General features: G+C 42.4%; 1 protein-coding gene and 1 non-coding gene across 4 annotated transcripts in view; one reads left to right on the top strand and one right to left on the bottom strand.

Annotated features, from left to right (window-relative positions):
• DCAF5 (DDB1 and CUL4 associated factor 5) overlaps positions 1 to 19198 on the top strand; it is a 102963-nt gene that overhangs the window by 43498 nt on the left and 40267 nt on the right. For all 3 annotated transcript variants that reach the window (XM_047735819.1, XM_047735818.1, XM_047735820.1), the window contains exon 6: positions 10215 to 10428. In XM_047735819.1, the coding sequence (XP_047591775.1) occupies positions 10215 to 10428 (214 nt within the window). The remainder of the gene's footprint in view (positions 1 to 10214; positions 10429 to 19198) is intronic.
• LOC125105780 (U6 spliceosomal RNA) lies at positions 893 to 995 on the bottom strand. The gene has a single exon (XR_007129043.1). It is a non-coding gene; the product is annotated as a U6 spliceosomal RNA (small nuclear RNA).

Genomic DNA, 19198 nt, shown 5'->3' with positions numbered 1-19198 from the left:
CTTAATTGTTGGGGCACCTGGCTGGTTCATTTGGTAGAGCATGTAACTCTTGATCTCGGGATTATGAATTCAAGCCCCGCGTTGGGTATGGAGATTACTTAAAATCTTAAAAAAAGAAAATTTCCTTAATTGTCTCATGAATGCTACAAATGATTCAGGATTTAGATAGGGTTCATACAAAGCAATTATTTAATATGGCCTCTGAGTTTCTTAATCTATAACTATTCCCGCCTCTCACATTTTTCCCTTGCAAATCTATTTGTTAAAATAACTGTTATTTATCTTACGGAATTTCTCACATTTTAGATTATAGTGATTGCATTTTACACTGTCGTTTAGCATGTTTCTTCTGACCCATTTTTTCCTGTAAACTGTTTTTAGATTAAGGGGCTTGAAGTGATTCAGGGTTTTGTGGGTGGTTTTATTTTTGGGGGGTTTTTTTGGTTGTTCTTACAAAAATATTTCATAGGTGGCTTTAGATATATCCATAAGGAAGCTAAAAATGTCTAGTTTTGTCTCTACTTTTGTTTTAAAATACATTGACCGACTTCTAATTTGGCTTTTTGAAATACAAGTGGTGCTGCTGAAGTTGTGGAGAAACTGGATTGCTCCTGCATTGCTGGTGGGAATGTACCATCGTATAGCCACTCTGAAACATAGTTTGGTAGTTCCTTTATAGATTAAAAACGAACTTCCCAGGCTCAAAAGATACATACTGCATGATTCCATGTAAACATTCACAAACTAATATATTTGAACAGATGGAGAACCGATAAGTGGTTGCCAGATGTTAGCAATGGGGATAGAGTGGGGATGAATGTGGCCATACAAGGAAGGGTAGCATGAGGGAGTCTTGTGATGATGGTAACATAAGTGTCTTTTTTTTTTTTTTTTTAATATGGAATGCTTCACGAATTTGCGAGTCATCCTTGCGCAGGGGCGATGCTAATCTCTGTATCAGTCTAGTTTTAGTATAGCTGAAGCGAGCACCACAGGTGTTTTAATTGTAGTGGTTACGTGAAGCTGTGCATGTGATCTAATTGCATAGAGCTACAAAGACACACACACACACACACACACACACACACACGAGTGCACGTGTAATCGACAAAATCTGAATAAGTTCTATAGATTGTATCAATGTAAATTTCCTGGTTTTGATATTTTACTATTGTTATGTAGGATGGTAACACAGGGAGAGGGTGGCTAAAGGGTACAAAGGACCTTCTCGTACATGTCTCTGCAACTTCCTCTGAATCTGTACTTGCTTCAGAATTAGAAGTTAAAAAAATATGAATTCTGTCTTAGTAATGTTCTCCTTCTAAAACTTTGAATAAAGCTGAAGTCCATTCTGACTACTACTTCTTCCAGTCCTGGTCCCCTGTCCCCTCCCCTGAGGGTAATGAGTGTTAGGAATTTGTAGTATATGCCTCAGAACTTTTTTTTTTTTTTTTACTTTTATATGCTAACATATGTACCCATAGAAAACATACAGAGTTGTCTCTGTATCCATGTATGTTTTTCACTCATCAGTATGTGTTGGAAATTTACCCATACATTAATATACCTGGATTTATCTCATTTCTTTTGCCAGTTAAGAATTTGAGTCAATTCTCTGACCCTTCCTGTTGAGTCAGCTGAGATTTTTCTTCTAGAAGTCTATTGTAAGCACTCCCACCCCTGTGTCCCCAGTGGAGGGTAGATACTCTTCCTATGTTTCTCACTACACATGTTCCCCTTACTACAACACTATTTGTGTTATAGATAGAAACTTTTGGTTTCCTTATCCCTTATTGGTTCTTGAGGTTGTCTCCTTCATCTTTTTTTTTTTTTCTTTCTTAAGATTTTATTTATTGGGGTGCTTGGGTGGTTCAGTTGTTAAGTGTCTGCCTTCGGCTCAGATCATGATCCCAGGGTCCTGGAATCAAGCCCCGAATCGGGCTCCCTGCTCAGCGGAAGCGTGCTTCTCCCTTTCCCACTCCCTTTGCTTGTGTTCCATCTCTTGCTGTGTATGTGTCTCTCTCTCTCTCAAATAAATAAAATCTTTTTTTTTTTTTAAGTTTTTTGTTTTTTTTGTTTTGTTTTGTTTTTAGATTTTATTTATTTGTCAGAGAGAGAGGAGAGCAAGCGAGCACAGGCAGACAGAATGGCAGGCAGAGGCAGAGGGAGAAGCAGGCTCCCCGCCAAGCAAGGAGCCCGATGCGGGACTCGATCCCAGGACGCTGGGATCATGACCTGAGCCGAAGGCAGCTGCTTAACCAACTGAGCCACCCAGGCGTCCCTAAATAAAATCTTTAAAAAAAAAAAGATTTTATTTATGTATTTGACAGAGACAGTGAGAGAGGGAACACAAGCAGGGGGATAGGGAGAGGGAGAGAAGCAGGTTCCCCGCTGAGTAGGGAGCCTGAGAGGGGCTCCAGTCCCAGGACCTTGGGATCATGACCTGAGCTGAAGGCAGGTGCTTAACAACTGAGCCCACCCAGGTGCCCCATCTCCTTCATCTTATTTCATACTTGAAACTATGGGCCTAGTACAGTATGTAAAATAGTTAGCAGGTATTCAGTAAATGTTTATTCAGTAAATGCATGCATGAACACGTGAGTTAATGAATGACAGGACAGGGTGTGAAGTGAATTACTTAGATAAATCCTCTGGCCCTGATGTCTCCTCATCTGATACTATTTTCTTGGTTAGAATAATCCATCTCCACCATGTATTCTGTGAAATCTTGTTTTTTTGTTTTGCAGTTTATTTGTCTTTGAGAATTATTTATTTGAGAGAGAGGTGGGAGGGACAGAGGGAGAGAGAAACTCAAGCAGACTCCACGCTGAGCATGGAGCCCCACGTGGGGTTCGATCTCACCATCTGGAATCATGACCTGAGGCAAAACCAAGAGTCCAGCGCTTAACCAGCTGTGCTACCAAGGCGCCCCTCTGTGAAATCCTGTTGGGCCAAGAAGCAGAAAAAATTTGCTGGTCCTACGTCTGCTGCTTATCTGTTGTGTGCTCAGGACCAAATCATGTTACTGCTCAGGACCTTGGTTTCCACCAGTGTGAAATGAGAATCCTAGGATCATGGCCTGAGCTGAAGGCAGATGCTTAACTGACTGAGCCACCCAGGTGCCCTGCCTCTTGCAGTTTTTCCAATTTTCTGCTGCTTTGTGGCTTGCCTCTCAGATTGGGTTTCATGTGTAGATAAATGTCAGGACCCATGTGAACTTCAGTGGATCCCATTTTCCTTTTTAATGTACAAAGTCAGAGTTTTTCAAACTGCTGCTCATGATCCATTAAATCATTCATTCAGCAGCTCTTAATTGAATGACGATTATGTGTCTGGCATATATCTCAAGCACTTGAGATATATGGGGAAAACAAACAAAGGCTCACAGTCTAGTGGGAAAAGACAAATAAGAAACAAAATAAATACATAAAAATATATGGTGTATAAGATGGTGATTCATGTACTGCAGAACAATAAAGCAGGCAAGGGAGACAGGGAGTACTGGGGAGCTTGTATTTTTGCACAGGGTGTCAGAAAGGGCCTAGTTGAGGAGGATACTTGAAGAAAGAGGTGAGTGAATGAATCATGGACATCCCTGGAGAGAAGCATTCTGGACTTCAGGATCTGCAAATGCAGACCCTGAAGCAGAAGCATGTTTGACTTGTTCTAGGGTCAGCAAGGAAGCATAATGTGGTTGAAGTAGAGTAAGGTAAGAAGAGTGCTAGAAGGTGGGGTCAGAGATACAGGGATCAGGGAGGTGGTTGTCTAGGGTTTTACTGGTGTCGTAAGGAATTGGTTTTTACTCTGGTGTAAATGGGGAGCCACTGGATGATCTTTAGCAAAGTAATGATGTGTTCTGACTCATGGTTCATCATCCCTCTGGCTGTGTTATTCAAGATAAATGAAGCATGGGCCAAGAGTGGAAGCAAGGAGTCTAAGGTAGGAAGCTCTTTCAATAATTCTGTGGGCCACGACATCAATTTAGATGATCACAAGTATTTATTAAATAAAAAAAAATATAGAATAGAAAATCAGTGCATAGCATTATAGTAGGTGGTAAGTATTGTTTAATGAAGTTATGCTAAAAGATGTGGGTGTACTGGGATGCGGTATAAAATGTACTTTACAGAAGGTTGCTAGAAAAAAGTTTCAAAGCCATTATTCTAAGACAGTTCTGTGACTGCCAGCTAGAAGGGACTTCGGTGTTTGGATACGTTCCCAGTGAGCGGCTCCTGTGAGAAACAGGCTGGCTTCCTGTTTCTTCTCCCGTCACTCAGCACTTTGGCCTGGCCTTCCCTCCCTTTCTTTTGCATCCCTCGCATCTCTTATTTTCAATTGTTTGTGTAGGAGTTCTTCCTAGAAGGTAAGAAATGGAGATTTTGTTTTCAGACCCTCTTCTGCTTAGGATTTTTTCCAGACTTTGCCTCTTTCCTCTTTAACATTCCTCCAGCTTTGTGATCTTGTACCCTAACAGTCATGTACCCACCCCAGTTTCCCCTCCTGCCATCACGGATTGCCTGTTCACCTGCATGTATTCCCACCCCTCCTGCAGCACTGTTACCGTTGATATAGGAGCTGCCATCCCAGTCTCCCTCTTCCCCTGGCTTTTTCCTGCCTCTTGCCACCCACTGTTCATTAAACTCTCCCTTTCCAGTTTTATGTACTGTGAGGTCGGGGCTGATGCTAATGTAAAAATCTGTCAGAAGGTAGGACCAGGAGTAGTTAGTTGTAAGTGAAGATTAAATGGCTGCTTACGAAATCCCTCTCTGTTTTCTGTAGCTTGGGATGAAGGGGGATTCTGAGTAAGCCAGGCCATCTGATGAACTGAGATGACTAAATGTTGAGTCCTTTGTTCTGTGGGAAATTCATGAGTGTCCTAGAACAAATCTTTTGGTTATGGCAGTGCCTCTTACTTTATTTTGAGATCTTGTTTGGTTCTGTGTGGTTTTTGGGATCTCTGGGCCAAATGCAAAAATTTAGGTTCCAGATCACTTCAACTTTGGGTATGTCCCTTTTCTGGAAGATGGTGTGATTAGAAACACTGCAAGCCTGCCATCCACGTTTGCTTCATGGAGGGACTAGAATTGTCATTTGATCATTTAAAGATGTGTCTCTCTTTTTTAAAAGATTTTATTTTTAAGTAATCTCTGTACCCACACCATGGGGCTCAAACCCACAACCATGAGATCAAGAGTTGCATGCTCTATTGACTAAGCTAGCCAGGCGCCCCTATCCAAAGATCTCTTTATCAGAAATTTACCAGGCCCTTCTGCCAACTTCAGTCAAACTCAAATTTCTGGGTATTCAAGAAGGGAAGGAAATCTTATCAGGTACGCTGAACCTGTATCTATATTTCAAGCAGGGGGGGTTGGCAGTGAATCATGCTCTGGGGAAAGTGAGTTTGTTTAGACACAGATCACAGCGTTATCTTTCTCATACTAGTTGTCTAATAGTTCCAGCTTCCTCTAGGGAAGTCTCAATCTTGGAATTGAGGATTGTGTTAGAAAAAACAAAAGAGAAACCCCAGGTTCTCCTGCCAACTCACATAAAATAAATGGCTGAGGGATTATTATGACCCTGAGCATACTTAAATAAGATTGGTGTGGGCTGTGACTCCCTGAACTTGTTTGCTTTCTACTTCTAGTGTTCTCTAGGATTTGTCATATTCTGTGGGTTGTGCGAGTACAAAATGTACTTTACTCCTTGTAGGTTATCCCATCCTAAAGCAGAAACTGGAGGGGAGGAAGGGATTTCCCCCACCTATATAGGATCTTGATTTTGCCACTCTGGTTGTACAATACCAGGTCTGATGTCTGTGATTTGGAATAACAGTGCATTTCATGGGTGTTATTGAAGCTTTCACTTGGAAACTGTAAGGAATTTCATGCTGGTGGGCATTGGTAAATCATGTTGGTACCGGCAGATGAATTAGTTAGTCATGGTTTTATGGAAATCTAGGTCCATAGAATCTAATCTTGGAAAAGTTAGCAGTGCCCTGTCTTGCGTTGAACATGATCACAACGTATCTTTCTCCCAGTTCCTTTCCTTGGAAACAGCCTTAGCCTGTTTCTCTTCTATTCCAAGGCCTTATCCTTGGCCAAGTACTTTTAAAAACGTTCTTTTTACTCCGTAAGAACAATAAAAAAGTCCATTTGAATGCTGGAGGTGGGAGGGAGCAAAAAAGGAAAAATTCAGGAGACCATACTAGTGAGAAATATTTTCCTGTTGTTCTGTGGTTCTCTTGCTTTTCGTCCTGGATCTTTTACATGCTGACCCTTGGATTACCTCCTACCCCATTCTTGTTGCATTTTATGACAAATCATTGGTTGAAGATAGGTTGGGAATAGATTTTTTGCTTTTCTTTTTCTTTTTTTTTTTTTTAAAGATTTTATTTATTTATTTATTTATTTGTCAGAGAGAGAGAGGGAGAGAGAGCAAGCACAGGCAGACAGAATGGCAGGCAGAGGCAGAGGGAGAAGCAGGCTCCCTGATGAGCAAGGAGCCCCATGTGGGACTCGATCCCAGGACGCTGGGATCATGACCTGAGCCGAAGGCAGCTGCTTAACCAACTGAGCCACCCAGGAGTCCCATGCTTTTCTTTTTCTAAATAAGGATATTTTGAGTTGAATACATTTTAATCTGTTGCTTGCCTTTCAAGATACTGCTCCTCTTGTCCGGGTGCATATTGGTGGCCATTTTTCTGAAGAGCGGGGGTAGTGCCATCTCCCTTATCAAGATCAAGAGTTGAGAAAGCAAGTAAAGATTGAGGCAGTCTTCCCTCAGTTCTCCAAGAGGAAATGAGAAACTTCTCCGCTGGGGAATGTATTGATGACAGGAAAAAGACATTTCAGGCACTCTTGGTAGAGAGGAACTCTGGTTTTCAAAAGGAATTAGAGTCCTTTCTGCTAATGGACATGGGGCTGTAAAAAGTGCCATATTGTATAGTTGGGTTTTTTTTGAACCTCTGGTAATCTACCTTCTCTCCACCTTGTTTTCCTTCTGACCCCATTCTCTCTTCTCTTCCTGCTTTCTTTCCACCCAAATGCCAAAAATGAAACCAACCATGTTTCTCAAGGTGGTTTGAAAGTCACATGCATCAGAATTAATTGGGGTTGTTAAATTCAGATTCCTGGGCCCACTTCCCAGATTGAATTAGAATATCTGGGGGTGGATCCAGAGAATCCACATTTTTAAAGAGTCCTAGATGATTTCTCAGGCACTTTACACTTGGAACCTTAAACTACAGATCTTTGACATAATCTTTGTATCTTGACTGTGAGGGCAGACTGCTTCTAAGCTTTTTCTTCCTAATGAACTAGATCATCCTTACCATTCTCACCAGGAAGAGCCAGCTGTAGAGCCCCTGCTGAGAAATCATGGTTAGCATCGTTCACTCTCTGGATTTCAGGTATCATTCTGCCCTCTGGAAGGAGTTGAATTTTGTGCCCAAACACGAAGTATTCTGTTTTAGCAACTGATGCTTTTTAGACAGCACCCGCAGACGCTCTAGGAACGAGTTCTACACCCTTCCCTCTGTGTGAGAGAAAGGAGTTCCCTGCCCAGAAGCACAGGTGAGAGAAGTTAGTGACTCTCCTAGAGCCCACAAACAGACCTCTGTAGGGTGGCTAGAATGCAAAAATCAGTCAAGGAGCTCCGGTGGGGGTGGGGTGGGCCTGATGCCTGTCCTGGGCAGACTTCAACAGGTCTGACTAGAATCAGCAGAGGAAATTCCTGTTAACCGATGCAAAGGGCATTTGCCAGAGTCCCCAGCTTTCCTGTCAGAGGTGCCCAAGCCGATGCAAACTCCTGCTGCTGTTGCTGGTGTGGGGCTGGCCACGTTTCTTGCCGTGGAGTCTTGTTTCCACCCCCAGCTCCTCTTCACTCCTACAGATGGTGGTTTATTTGTACACTCTGTGCTGCTGTGGGATTGAAAGCCTCTCATTGTTTTTGAGCTCAGTGTTTAGATAACACCGCATGCCTGTGGCAGCTAGGGCACCCTGTGAAGGAAATGCCTGGACTCTAACAGCCCCGTCATTCATTCTCTGTACGTGAGTGAGTGTGGCCTCTGTTGAGGACCATTATGAGAACATTTCTCTGCAGAGATTATTACTTGGGACCTGCAGGGCTACCAGCCTTCTTCTTGATGTTGGGAGTGCCAGGCTCTGTTTCCTAAGTCTTCTTTCTCTTTCCAATCCTACAAGGATTAAAGCCTGTTTTGCCCAAGCCTTGTTTCCGCATGGAGCTGCAGTACCAGAGCTTGCCTCCCTCTGGTGAGAAGACTGCTCTGGAAGACAGGGCTGACCCACGCTCGTGTGGGTGTAGATGGTTTGACGACTAGGCCAGGTTGCCAGCTGCCTTTGCACGTGGTTCCAAGGGCTCCTTTTCCTATGGGATATCTCTTTTCCTGTCCCCTTAATCTTACCCTTCACGCTCACAGCAAAAAAAGAAAATGTGTTGTCTTCATTCAATATTAAATCTCTTCTGGTAGTTTATAGCTCTTTAAGTTTTCACTTGGTTAAATGCTATTAAAACTTCTTCCTTAAAAATGTTCAGATAAATCTGCCAGGCTCTAATTTAGGTCTCTCAAGGCCGTTTCCAGCTCTGTGATTCCCTAGAATTTATAAGCTGTTTTTTTCCTAAAACTACTAGGACTCTTTTCTTTCCAGGACAACAACATCTGTGTGAGGCAAAATGAGTTCGTAGTTTTGATGTCACATAAATTTCTGCGTCACTCCCGGTGTATATACTTAACCTCACTTTCCTGCCAGTAATTCAGCGCCCCAAGAATTGAACGCAGAGTACAAAAGAAGTTGGTTATGATATGGTCAGTGAGTAGTTCATCCCTTTGTAATGAAATAGAGTCTGGTTAATCAAGGGCACTAATTACCGGAAGATAAACACACAGATACACACCCTTTGCTATTTAGTATTGTATAATTGTTAATGTTCATGGCCAATCTGGTTCACTGTAAAACTGAAAGTATCTTCTGAGTCATCAAAAGAAATTATTTGGAACCAGACTGTGTGAGTTTGTTTTAATGTTAGGAATATTATGAGACTCCAGAAGAATAGTAGGCGAACCAGAGTGTTTCAGTCTCCCTAGTGAAGCTAGAAAAATATATTAGCCAAAGTACATATAGACTTGTTGGGAATTGTACAGGAAAACAAGTCATCCTGCTTCTCTAATTGTTACAGTACTTACCCTGCATTAAAATTGAAATTTTTTGTTTAATATTTACTCTTTAGTTATGCCATCTAGAACATAAAGTTTCTGTGAACAGATTAAAAATTCAAAAATAAATGCTTAAGTAATAAAATGATTTTTTAGAAGAGTTTTTTATTCATTTTTTATTCATTTATTCACCCCGGGAGCACAGGGGTGGCGGGGGAGAGGGACAAGCAGATGTGCCACCGAGCATGGAGCCTGACAAGGGCTCCACCCTAGGACCCCAGGATCATGACCTGAGCTGACTTAACAGATTGAGCCACCCAGGCGCCCCAGTAATAAAATGATCATTGTTAAAAAAAATATCCAGGAGCACCTGGGTGGCTCAGTTGTTTAAGCAACTTCCTTCAGCTCAGGTCATGATCCTGGAGTCCCCGGATCAAGTCCCACATTAGGCTCCCTGCTCAGCGGGGAGTCTGCTTCTCCCTCTGACCCTCCCTCTTGTCAGGCTCTCTCTCTCATTCTCTCTTTCAAATAAATAAATAAAATCTTTAAGAAATATATCCAAATTAAACAATAAAGTATCTGTTTTTCTTGCTGATGTGCTTTGTATCTCTAATACAAGGATAAATATGTCCGTTAAATGTCATCCATGATTAGCCAGTTAGAATGGACACAACTTATCTCGCAGGGACTTGATGAGTATCTACTTGATTATGTAGTTAGCTCAGGAAAATGAAGTAACTAATCATTTTAATATGTCTTTTCTTTCATGATGCTTTTGTTCTTTATTTCCTTTAAATTAACTGGTAATTCACCTTTTGGAGATTGAAAAGAGGAACTGATAGGTTAAATAACTTGCTCTAATGAAATCAAGGAGCCATTCTTATCCCATTGTTATCGTCTAGCCTACCTCATAGAAATAATTCCAGATGTACAAACCTGGCAGGAGATTCTGGACACATTTTGGGAAGAAGTAAATGTGGTCATTTTGTAGACTCTTGTCCATCCTGCCTCATGCCCAATCCCTCTGCTTCCTGCCTTCCAGTTCTCTCCTGCGCTATGGTGGCAATCTATCCCTCCAGAGTGCCATGAGCGTGCGATTCAACAGCAACGGCACCCAGCTCCTGGCCCTGAGGCGTCGCCTGCCCCCTGTGCTCTATGACATCCACTCCCGCCTGCCTGTGTTCCAGTTTGACAATCAGGGTTACTTCAACTCTTGCACCATGAAAAGTTGCTGCTTTGCAGGGGATCGCGATCAGGTAGGTGCCCTCTGTCCCTGCATCCTCCATTCGTGCTTTCCTCTCAGATTGCTCCTTCTGTGCTGGTCTGTTTCTCTTTAGCATCATATCAGAAACTACTGAGGCACACTGTGTCTCTGGAATTCTAGCATAATATTGAGTTTCTTTATCAGAGCTGCCTCTGAGTAATGCGAGGCACACACCATGAACCAAGGCTGGCCACAGTATAGTTCTGAGCAACCAAGCTTTGCCAGGTTTGTGAACAGACTTTAAGGTTTTAAGAATGTGTCATTTCAAAAGGAAGGAGGGAGTCCCTGGAAAATTAGCCTCCTGAAAAAAGAGAGACTCTGTGTGTGTGTGTGTGTGTGTGTGTGTGTGTGTGTGTGTGTGTGTGTCTATCAGTAAAACACAATGATGAATGAAACACCCTAAGTACCATCCAAGAGACACACATCCTGAATGGCCCCTTGGGATAGCATCTTTTTCGTGGATGAGATGGGCTGAGCGGCTTTGTTTGAGAGAAAGCCAGATGCTGACTCTTACTTTTTATTGCCAGCCTCACAACTGGGAAGGAGAACCCAATCTGCATTTCCAGCCTTTTCAGAGTCTCGCTGGGAATTGAAATACTGATGTTGACTTAGAACTGGCAGTTTAAAAACATGCTTGGCATTCATGCACCTGTCTTGGCCATAGACGTTCTGCAGTGAGTGTCAGTGTGTGGACCAGTTAGACTGGTCTCAGTAATCAAGCTGAGTAAAGACAAATATAAAGAAGCATTGATCAAATAAACAAATTGGGTTTTTTTCCCCCCTTCTCAAGCAGAACAAATCTCATGCTATTTCACATCTAGATTGGAAAGAGAGAGACCTTAGTTTCGTGCTAATGCTTGGTGTTTTCTTTGGGCTCATCATCATCTTTAACATATAATTCTCATATGCTCTACTTGCCTCTTTAGAGTTATTTGCGGGCAAGGGACATAAAAGAAACAGTTCTTGGGGAACCTGTGAAGACCCTGCTCTTTGAAAGCAGAACCTTGTGTTTTTCTTCCCAGACTGAAATTGCTACATGCTCCCCAACATTAGAGTTTAAAGACTAGTATATGCAGTAGGGGCACATGTTGAATTGTGTTAAATGTAGAGAAACTGAAAATGTCTTTTAAGTTGTCTAGACTAGGGACGTCCCTTTTGTAAATAGAGAATATGTATCTAAATTCAGAACTATGTTGAAGTCAAGGGGCCTAGGGCCTACTTAGCTGTGATCCACACTGGAAACCACTAGGTGGCCTCAGTCATATAAGCGATGTCTCCTTGAAGAAGCCAAAATGCCTGAATGACTTAGTTTTTACAGGCTGTGTGTTCCTGGGGGTGGGAATAAGCATTGTTTCTAGACAAGATCAGACTCACAACAGAACAGATCATTATCCACTCTTTCGATTGGTTGATTTCGTTTCACTTAGATGTGGAAATGACAACCAAACCTCTCCCTCCCTTTCTCCCTTCCTTTCTTCCTTCTTGCCTTTCTTGCTTTTAAGTTTATTTTCCATCTTCTGTCACTCTCTTGTGATTCTTATTTCAATGACCAATAAAAAGCAGACACTAAATGTAATGGTTTATTGGGTTTTATTACTAGAAACAGAGGGGCTGAGGGAAAGATGAAAGATACGAAGGAGAATAGATGTTGATTTTCTTTCAGTTCCTATATTAGCAGCCAGAACCTGTCTGCGTGGAGCCCTTAAAAGACCCAGCCAAGGGACGCCTGGGTGGCTCAGTTGGTTAAGCAGCTGCCTTCAGCTCAGGTCATGATCCCAGAGTCCTGGGATCGAGTCCCACATCGGGCTACTTGCTCGCCAGGGAGCCTGCTTCTCCCTCTGCCTCTGCCTGCCATTCTGTCTGCCTGTGCTCGCTCTCTCTCCCTCTCTCTCTCTGACAGATAAATAAATAAAATCTTAAAAAAAAAAAAAAAAGACCCAGCCAATATGAGTCTAGCCAATTATTACTCTAGCCAATTATGTAGAACACCCCGACCACGCTTTCTTAACCTCTGCCATACCAACTTTTTGGTTGAATAATTCTTTGTTTTGTGGGCTTCTCTTGTGCACTTCAGGATAGTTAGTAGCACCCCTGGCCTGTCCCCACTAGATGCCAGTGATGTCTTCCTAGTCATCCCCCAGACAACCAGAAATGTCCCTAGACTTTGCCAAATGTCCCCTGGGGGAAAATTGCCCCAATGGAGAAACTCTGACCTAGATTATAATAACCATTTTGCCCAAATACACTGGGACAGGTATTTCCACAGGCAGAACCAGAGTAAGTGTCGTGATTGTCCTGGTTACATACATTGGCAAGATGTAGTTCTTTTTGACTTTAAGGTTATACATAATGATAAAAACATTGAATAGCTTTTGATTTTTTTCTTTCAGATTTGACCAATTTATTATGTGTGTTTTTAAAAAGAATATTTAATTTCTACACCCCACGTGGGGCTTAAAGTCATGACCTTGAGATCAAGAGTCATATGGTCTTCCAACTGAAGCATTCAGGCACTCCTTATGTGTGATTTTTTTATCCTATGGAAAAAGTCTATGGGTACTGTATCCTCTCTAACACACTAGACTGTTTTTTGGTTGGGATATGTGGTTTTCTGTGAAGGAGGATGCAAAGTCATTGAATCTACCTTTGGAGCCATTTCAGAGGTAGAGTCTTTCAAGTTTGTTCATAGTCCCTGTAGAGATGATCAGAAGTATATAACGTAGGGAATAGGAAGTACAGAGATTTATGTTAGGCTATTTTGTTCACTCTTTGGGGACTAAGAAATGAAGTGTGGCTAATTCATCATTGTCTTGTCTCTAATACCTGGCACACAGTGAAAGCACAATAAATATTTGTTGAAGCAAATCTTTTTTTTTTTTTTTAAAGATTTTTTTTTTATTTATTTGACAGAGATTACAAGTATGTAGAGAGGCAGGCAAAGAAAGAGAGAGGAAGGGAAGCAGGCTCCCCGCTGAGCAGAGAGCCCGATTCGGGGCTTGATCCCAGGACCCTGAGATCATGACCTGAGCCGAAGGCAGAGGCTTTAAACCACTGAGCCACCCAGGCGCCCCTGTTGAAGCAAATCTTGAATACTTTGGTTAACGTGTGGTTTTTAGCTTTTTAGGCCTAAGGCTTCTCTGACTATAAATCAGAATTGATAAGTACCATTTTTTCCTGCTCAACTTCCAGGGGCTTTATGAGGATGAATTAATAGATTTTCAGTCAGACTAATCTACTGAGCTTATACTTTCTAAGTGTTGTGCAGGAGGCCAAACTTACTCTCTCATTGCTAGAACATGTCTCTCAGAGGGGATTTATAGCCTCTGACTTTCCACACTCAGAGCTAAAGCAGCAGCTGTCACGGTTACAGTATGATCTGCAGGACTGGCATTATAGTCTCTGACTAGTCCAGACAGGACTTTTTCTGCTGCTTTCAAATTCCAATGCCTACTCTTTCCTTATATTGGTCTTTATATTTGCTCTTGTTTTTGTATACTTCAAGAACGCCCACAGCTGGAGGCTCTGTGCTCTGGAACTCTTCATTTAGTCATAGGCTGGGTAACCATCCCAGAGAGGAATCTGAGAATTTCCATAATAGGAATGAACGTGGTCAAGAAAGACACTAAGTGATCTGTCTATCTAAGACAGCCTTCTGGCTTTTAATTACAGTGAGATTAGTCTTTCCACACAAATGGACCCAGATATTGTGCCAGAGAGCCTAGCCTTCCTTTCAGACTAACCTAGGTTCACTAGGTATTTCTTCAGTCTCAAAATGAAATTAACATTTCAAGAAATTGGACTCCGGGAATAGAGTGTGAAATAGGCTGAGCCTACTTTGTGTCTCGCCTATGTTCAGCGCTACCATTGTAGATGAATTCTAATTATAGAGCTATTAGAGATCATTTTGTATAATGCTCCTTTTATAGATGAGAAAGAAAATTGAGTCTCAGAGATGTTGGGGACATAAGTTAAGACAAAATACATGTTTGTAGCTGAGCCAGGACTAGAACCCAGATTTTTGAGATCTCAGTAGAGCCCCTTTCTTTTTAAGATTTTATTTTTAGGGGTGCCTGGGTGGCTCAGTTGGTTCGGCAACTGCCTTTCGCTCAGGTCATGATCCTGGAGTCCCGGGATCGGGTCCCGCATCGGGCTCTCCGCTTGGCAGGGAGTCCGCTTCTCCGGCTGACCTCTCTCCTTTCATGCTCTCTCTCTCTCTCAAATAAATAGAATAAAATCTTTAAAATAAAAAATAAAATAAATAAGATTTTATTTGTAAGTAGTCTCTATACCCAACGGGGTGTGGGGCAGGGGCGGGGGGCGCTCAAACTCAACAACCCTGAGGTCAAGAGTCACATTATAGCCCTTTTCACTCTACACCTTGATGCCAGCAGAAGCAAGGCAAGCAGCAAAAATGAGTGATTTGGGTTAGAGGTCATGGGTGGAGGTGGTGGTGACTGTGGCCAATATAGAGATCCCGCCCCATCTAAATATAAATGACTCCCATCTAAATGAAGCTTTGACTCCTCCGTCAGCCCATTGTTGCCATGAGGGTGTCTGGGTTTTTTCAAGGGAAGCCGGAGATCAAGACCTTAGTGTAAAAATCTCCCGATTTTTAAAATATCACAACAAATTAAAACCTTACTGTATGAATAATTTAATCTGTACATCATACCTGTTCTACATTAGGAGCCACCAGTTTGAAACCTCTGGCCTCCAGCAGGATTTTTTTCTCTCATGTTTAGTTTCTTGGTCTGTCCCTAATTCACAGGTGAGTGGAGACAAGTTTCCTTTTCCTGTCTCCTACTGGACCCTTACTTCCTGCCTCCCTCTCCTCCCATCTTTTAAAATAAGAAAGCAGATACTTACTGAGCATCTACTGTATGCCAGAGGCTGTGGTACACACATGACTGCCACTCCCTCCTCTGTGGGGAGTCTTCTTCCCCTCTCTCTCTCCCTCTCCCCCCTGCTCATGCTCTGTCTCTCTCTCTCTCTCTCAAATAAATAAAATCTTAAAAACAAACAAACAAAAACACACGACAGCCCAATAACAACCTCTTTCAAATTTTTTTCTTGTTGTTGTTGTTTTTTTTTAAACTTTATTTAAAGTAATCTCTATACCCAATGTGGGGTTTAAACTCCTGACCCTGATATCAGGAGTTACATGTTCTGACTAGGACAGCCAGGGGCCTCATGATTTTCATTGAAAGCCCTATATACAATCTGTCTTCCCAGCTCTTGGCCAAAAATACATAGTTTGTTTATTTCTCATACAATCTTTTTAATTATTCAGGTTTATAACTTCTGTCATCAGATAAGCTGGTATAAGTGACATCAGATTGGCTGAACATCAACAGAAACAATTAACCCAAATATGGCCTTGGACTTTTTTTTTTTTTTAAACCAGCCCAACTTCTAGTCTTTTTTTAGTTTTTTTTTTTTTTTTTTTAAAGATTTTATTTATTTGTCAGAGAGAGAGAGGGAGAGAGAGCGATCACAGGCAGACAGAATGGCAGGCAGAGGCAGAGGGAGAACCAGGCTCCCCGACGAGCAAGGAGCCCGATGTGGGACTCGATCCCAGGACCCTGGGATCATGACCTGAGCCGAAGGCAGCTGCTCAACCAACTGAGCCACCCAGGTGTCCCCCAACTTCTAGTCTTAAAATATGGTGAGGAATCTTGCAGTTGGGGCACCTTGGTGGCTCAGTTAAGCATCTGTCTTCTGCTCAGGTCATGTTCCAGGGCCCTGGGATCAAGCCCCACATTGGGCTCCCTGCTCTGCGGGGAGTCTGCTTCTCCCTTTCCCTCCGCCTTCCCCCGGCTTGTGCTCTCTTTCTCTGAAATAAATACAATCTTAAAAAAAATAAAAAAGAAAAGAAAAATCTTTCAGTAAAATAGCACTCCTTCCTCTGGAGGCTGCCTAAATCCAAGGGCTCTCCTCCTTGCTATCACCATCGTACTCGGATTTTTTGTTTTTTCTTTTCTCCCTGAATCCTGACTGGGTACATTCTGTCTCCCAAGCTTCACACTCCCCTCTGCATACTCAGTGAGCCACTCTCTTAACAGGGTTAAAAAGAAGGCCAATTTTCCACCTGCTAGCTCTTCTGGCACACATACTTGTAAGGCAGCATTCTGCTTTTGTTCCCTTTCCTTCACAATTCCTTAAATGGTTCTTGCCCTAGATTGTGAAAGTCCACCAGAGCTCAGGCTTCTGGGAAGTCAGTCTTTCAGGCTAATAGGTATATATGTAGTCTGGAAATGGACAGCGTGGTTATTTTTTAAAATTTTTTTAGATTTTATTTATTTCTCAGAGGGAACGCAATAAATAGTGAATGCATAAGCAGGGGGAATGGCAGAGGGAGAGGGAGAAGCAGACTCCCCGCTGAGCAGGGAGCCCAATGTGGGGCTCCATCCCAGGACCTTGGGATCATGACCTGAGCTGAAGGCAGGTTCTTTTTTTTTTTTTTTTTTTTTTTTTTCTTTTTAAAGATTTTATTTATTTATTTGACAGAGAGAGATCACAAGCAGGCAGAGAGGCAGGCAGAGAGAGAGGAGGAAGCAGGCTCCCTGCTGAGCAGAGAGCCCGATGCGGGGCTCGATCCCAGGACTCTCATATCACGACCCGAGCCGAAGGCAGCGGCTTAACCCACTGAGCCACCCAGGCGCCCCTGAAGGCAGGTTCTTAACCCACTGAGCCACCCAGGCGTCCTTGCTTTGGTAATTTTTTCTTTTTAAAGATTTTATTTATTTATTTGACAGACAGAGATCACAAGTAGGCAGAGAGGCAGGCAGAAAGAGAGGGGGAAGCAGGCTCCCCACTGAGCAGAGAGCCCGATGCAGGGCTCGATCCCAGAACCCTGGGATCATGACCTGAGCCGAAGGCAGAGACTTAACCCACTGAGCCAACCAGGCACCCCGCTGTGGTAATTTTTAAATCTTCTTTTGCTTTGGTTTTAACCTAAAGCCTGGACTTACAGTTCTACCTCTTGCTGAATATGGGATGGGGAAGGAAAGGGAAAGTATGATAACATTTTCTTGAAAGGGCTGAACTTTGGAGTTTCTGAGCACTGGAATCACTTACCCAGGGCTTTCTTTTAAACTTGATAGATGGCGGGGCCCCCAAAATCATGAGAATGAAATCATCCTAACTCATCCCCTGGAGAGAAGAGCTGACTTGTTCCCTGTTAGTCCAACAAAATGGCCTTGAATACGTGGCCTGGCCTCAGACATTACATCATCACTCAGCCTTTCTATGTTGACACTATGTGGGTATAGCAGAGGTGCAGGCATTCACCAGTGAGTGTGCTCCAGGCCAGTGAAGCACATAAAGTTTAACTTGATTCTTTCTATAACTCCATGTAGCCCTGATTAATCTTGCTGGGGGTGTGGCATGCCATATGTTCTCCTTTATCTGAAATAAAGGCACCCTCTTGGGGTCTGTCCTTTGACTTGCTTTGTGACTTGAGGCTATTATTTTCTTCTCATCTTCCTTTTCTATCTTGTATATTTTTAGCCCTTTAGCTTCTGAGGCACTTTTCATTTCACGTTGAATCCTCCCAGTGACAGATTTCACCCCAATGCAAAGCTGAGGCCTAGAGTGTTTGAAACAGCAGATGTCATCGGTCACAAGAGGAGGACTGGACTCAGTCTCTTGCTTGCGATCATGCTCTCTACTTTTCCTCATAGACGAGCTGCTACTTGGGTTCTACAGAGGAAGTGTTGGTAACACCTTCCGTGGGCTAAGAGAAATTCCTTGTTGTATATATTATTTAGGTGAATTATTTTAGAGGCTTTTGTAGAGAGAAGGTAGCATGAAAATAATATCAGCCGTGTGTAACTCTTTTTTAATCCTGAACCTTTTCAAAAATCTAAAAGCTACGAACACTTATTCAGGAAAATGTACATATGCACATCATTTTGCATATAAAATTAAAGAGTTCATGAAATTCCGGAAACCTAGCCGTTTCAGGTATTAGCCATCCTGAATTAAGATTTTACCCATGGACTAGATCCCTTAGTTCATTTACTGATGCAGTTTTAGAGCTTTGAATGCTTCAGAGGTTCTGGAGTATAGCAGCCTGTTAGATAATGGTCTGGTTTATAAGTGTTTAGTGGAGAAGGAACACAGGTGAGCTTGATTTCTTCTTAGGAACAAAAGGAATTGATAGGATCTGGTGATACAACATGATAGTTCTCCCTCAATGTATAGTTCTGGCTCGGAGGCTGGACTCTACTAGGAAATTGCTGGTAGATACTCATGAAGGGAACAGAATATTACCTTTCCTACTCTACCTGCCCCATCTCCTGTAGAGATTTGCCTTTCTTTCGGGTGTCTTCAGACTTTGGAGAAAAAGGAAAGTAACGTTTCTTCCTCTGAGTGGTTGGAGACCCTGGCTTGAACAATGAGTATAAATACTCCTATGCAGACCGAAATGAGTGATGCTGTCTCTCCACTGCCCAGGCCCCACATCCAGCAACTGAGGCCCACAGAGGAGAGATTGGTGTCAAAGGCCATTGGGTTGATTGCCCTTCCTCTTGCCCAGCTTTCCAAAAGAGTTTTGCCAAATAAAAATTCATATTTAAGTAATGCAGCCTACTTTGTTACAAGCAGCTATTGGAGACTTAGAGCATTTTTATATTTCTTCCCTACTGATTATTTGACTACTATTGGCTGTCTTTATGGAACATTTCTTTATTAATAGAATTTTCCTACTTGGTTATTTTAATAAACCAAAGAATTCCAGGAACCTAATGGAGTTGAAATGG

Source organism: Lutra lutra, chromosome 7 (assembly GCF_902655055.1).
Source record: "Lutra lutra chromosome 7, mLutLut1.2, whole genome shotgun sequence".
NCBI classification, from domain to species: domain Eukaryota; kingdom Metazoa; phylum Chordata; class Mammalia; order Carnivora; family Mustelidae; genus Lutra; species Lutra lutra.
The sequence above is the reverse complement of the archived record's forward strand: the minus strand, read 5'-3'. Positions and strand labels throughout refer to the sequence as shown.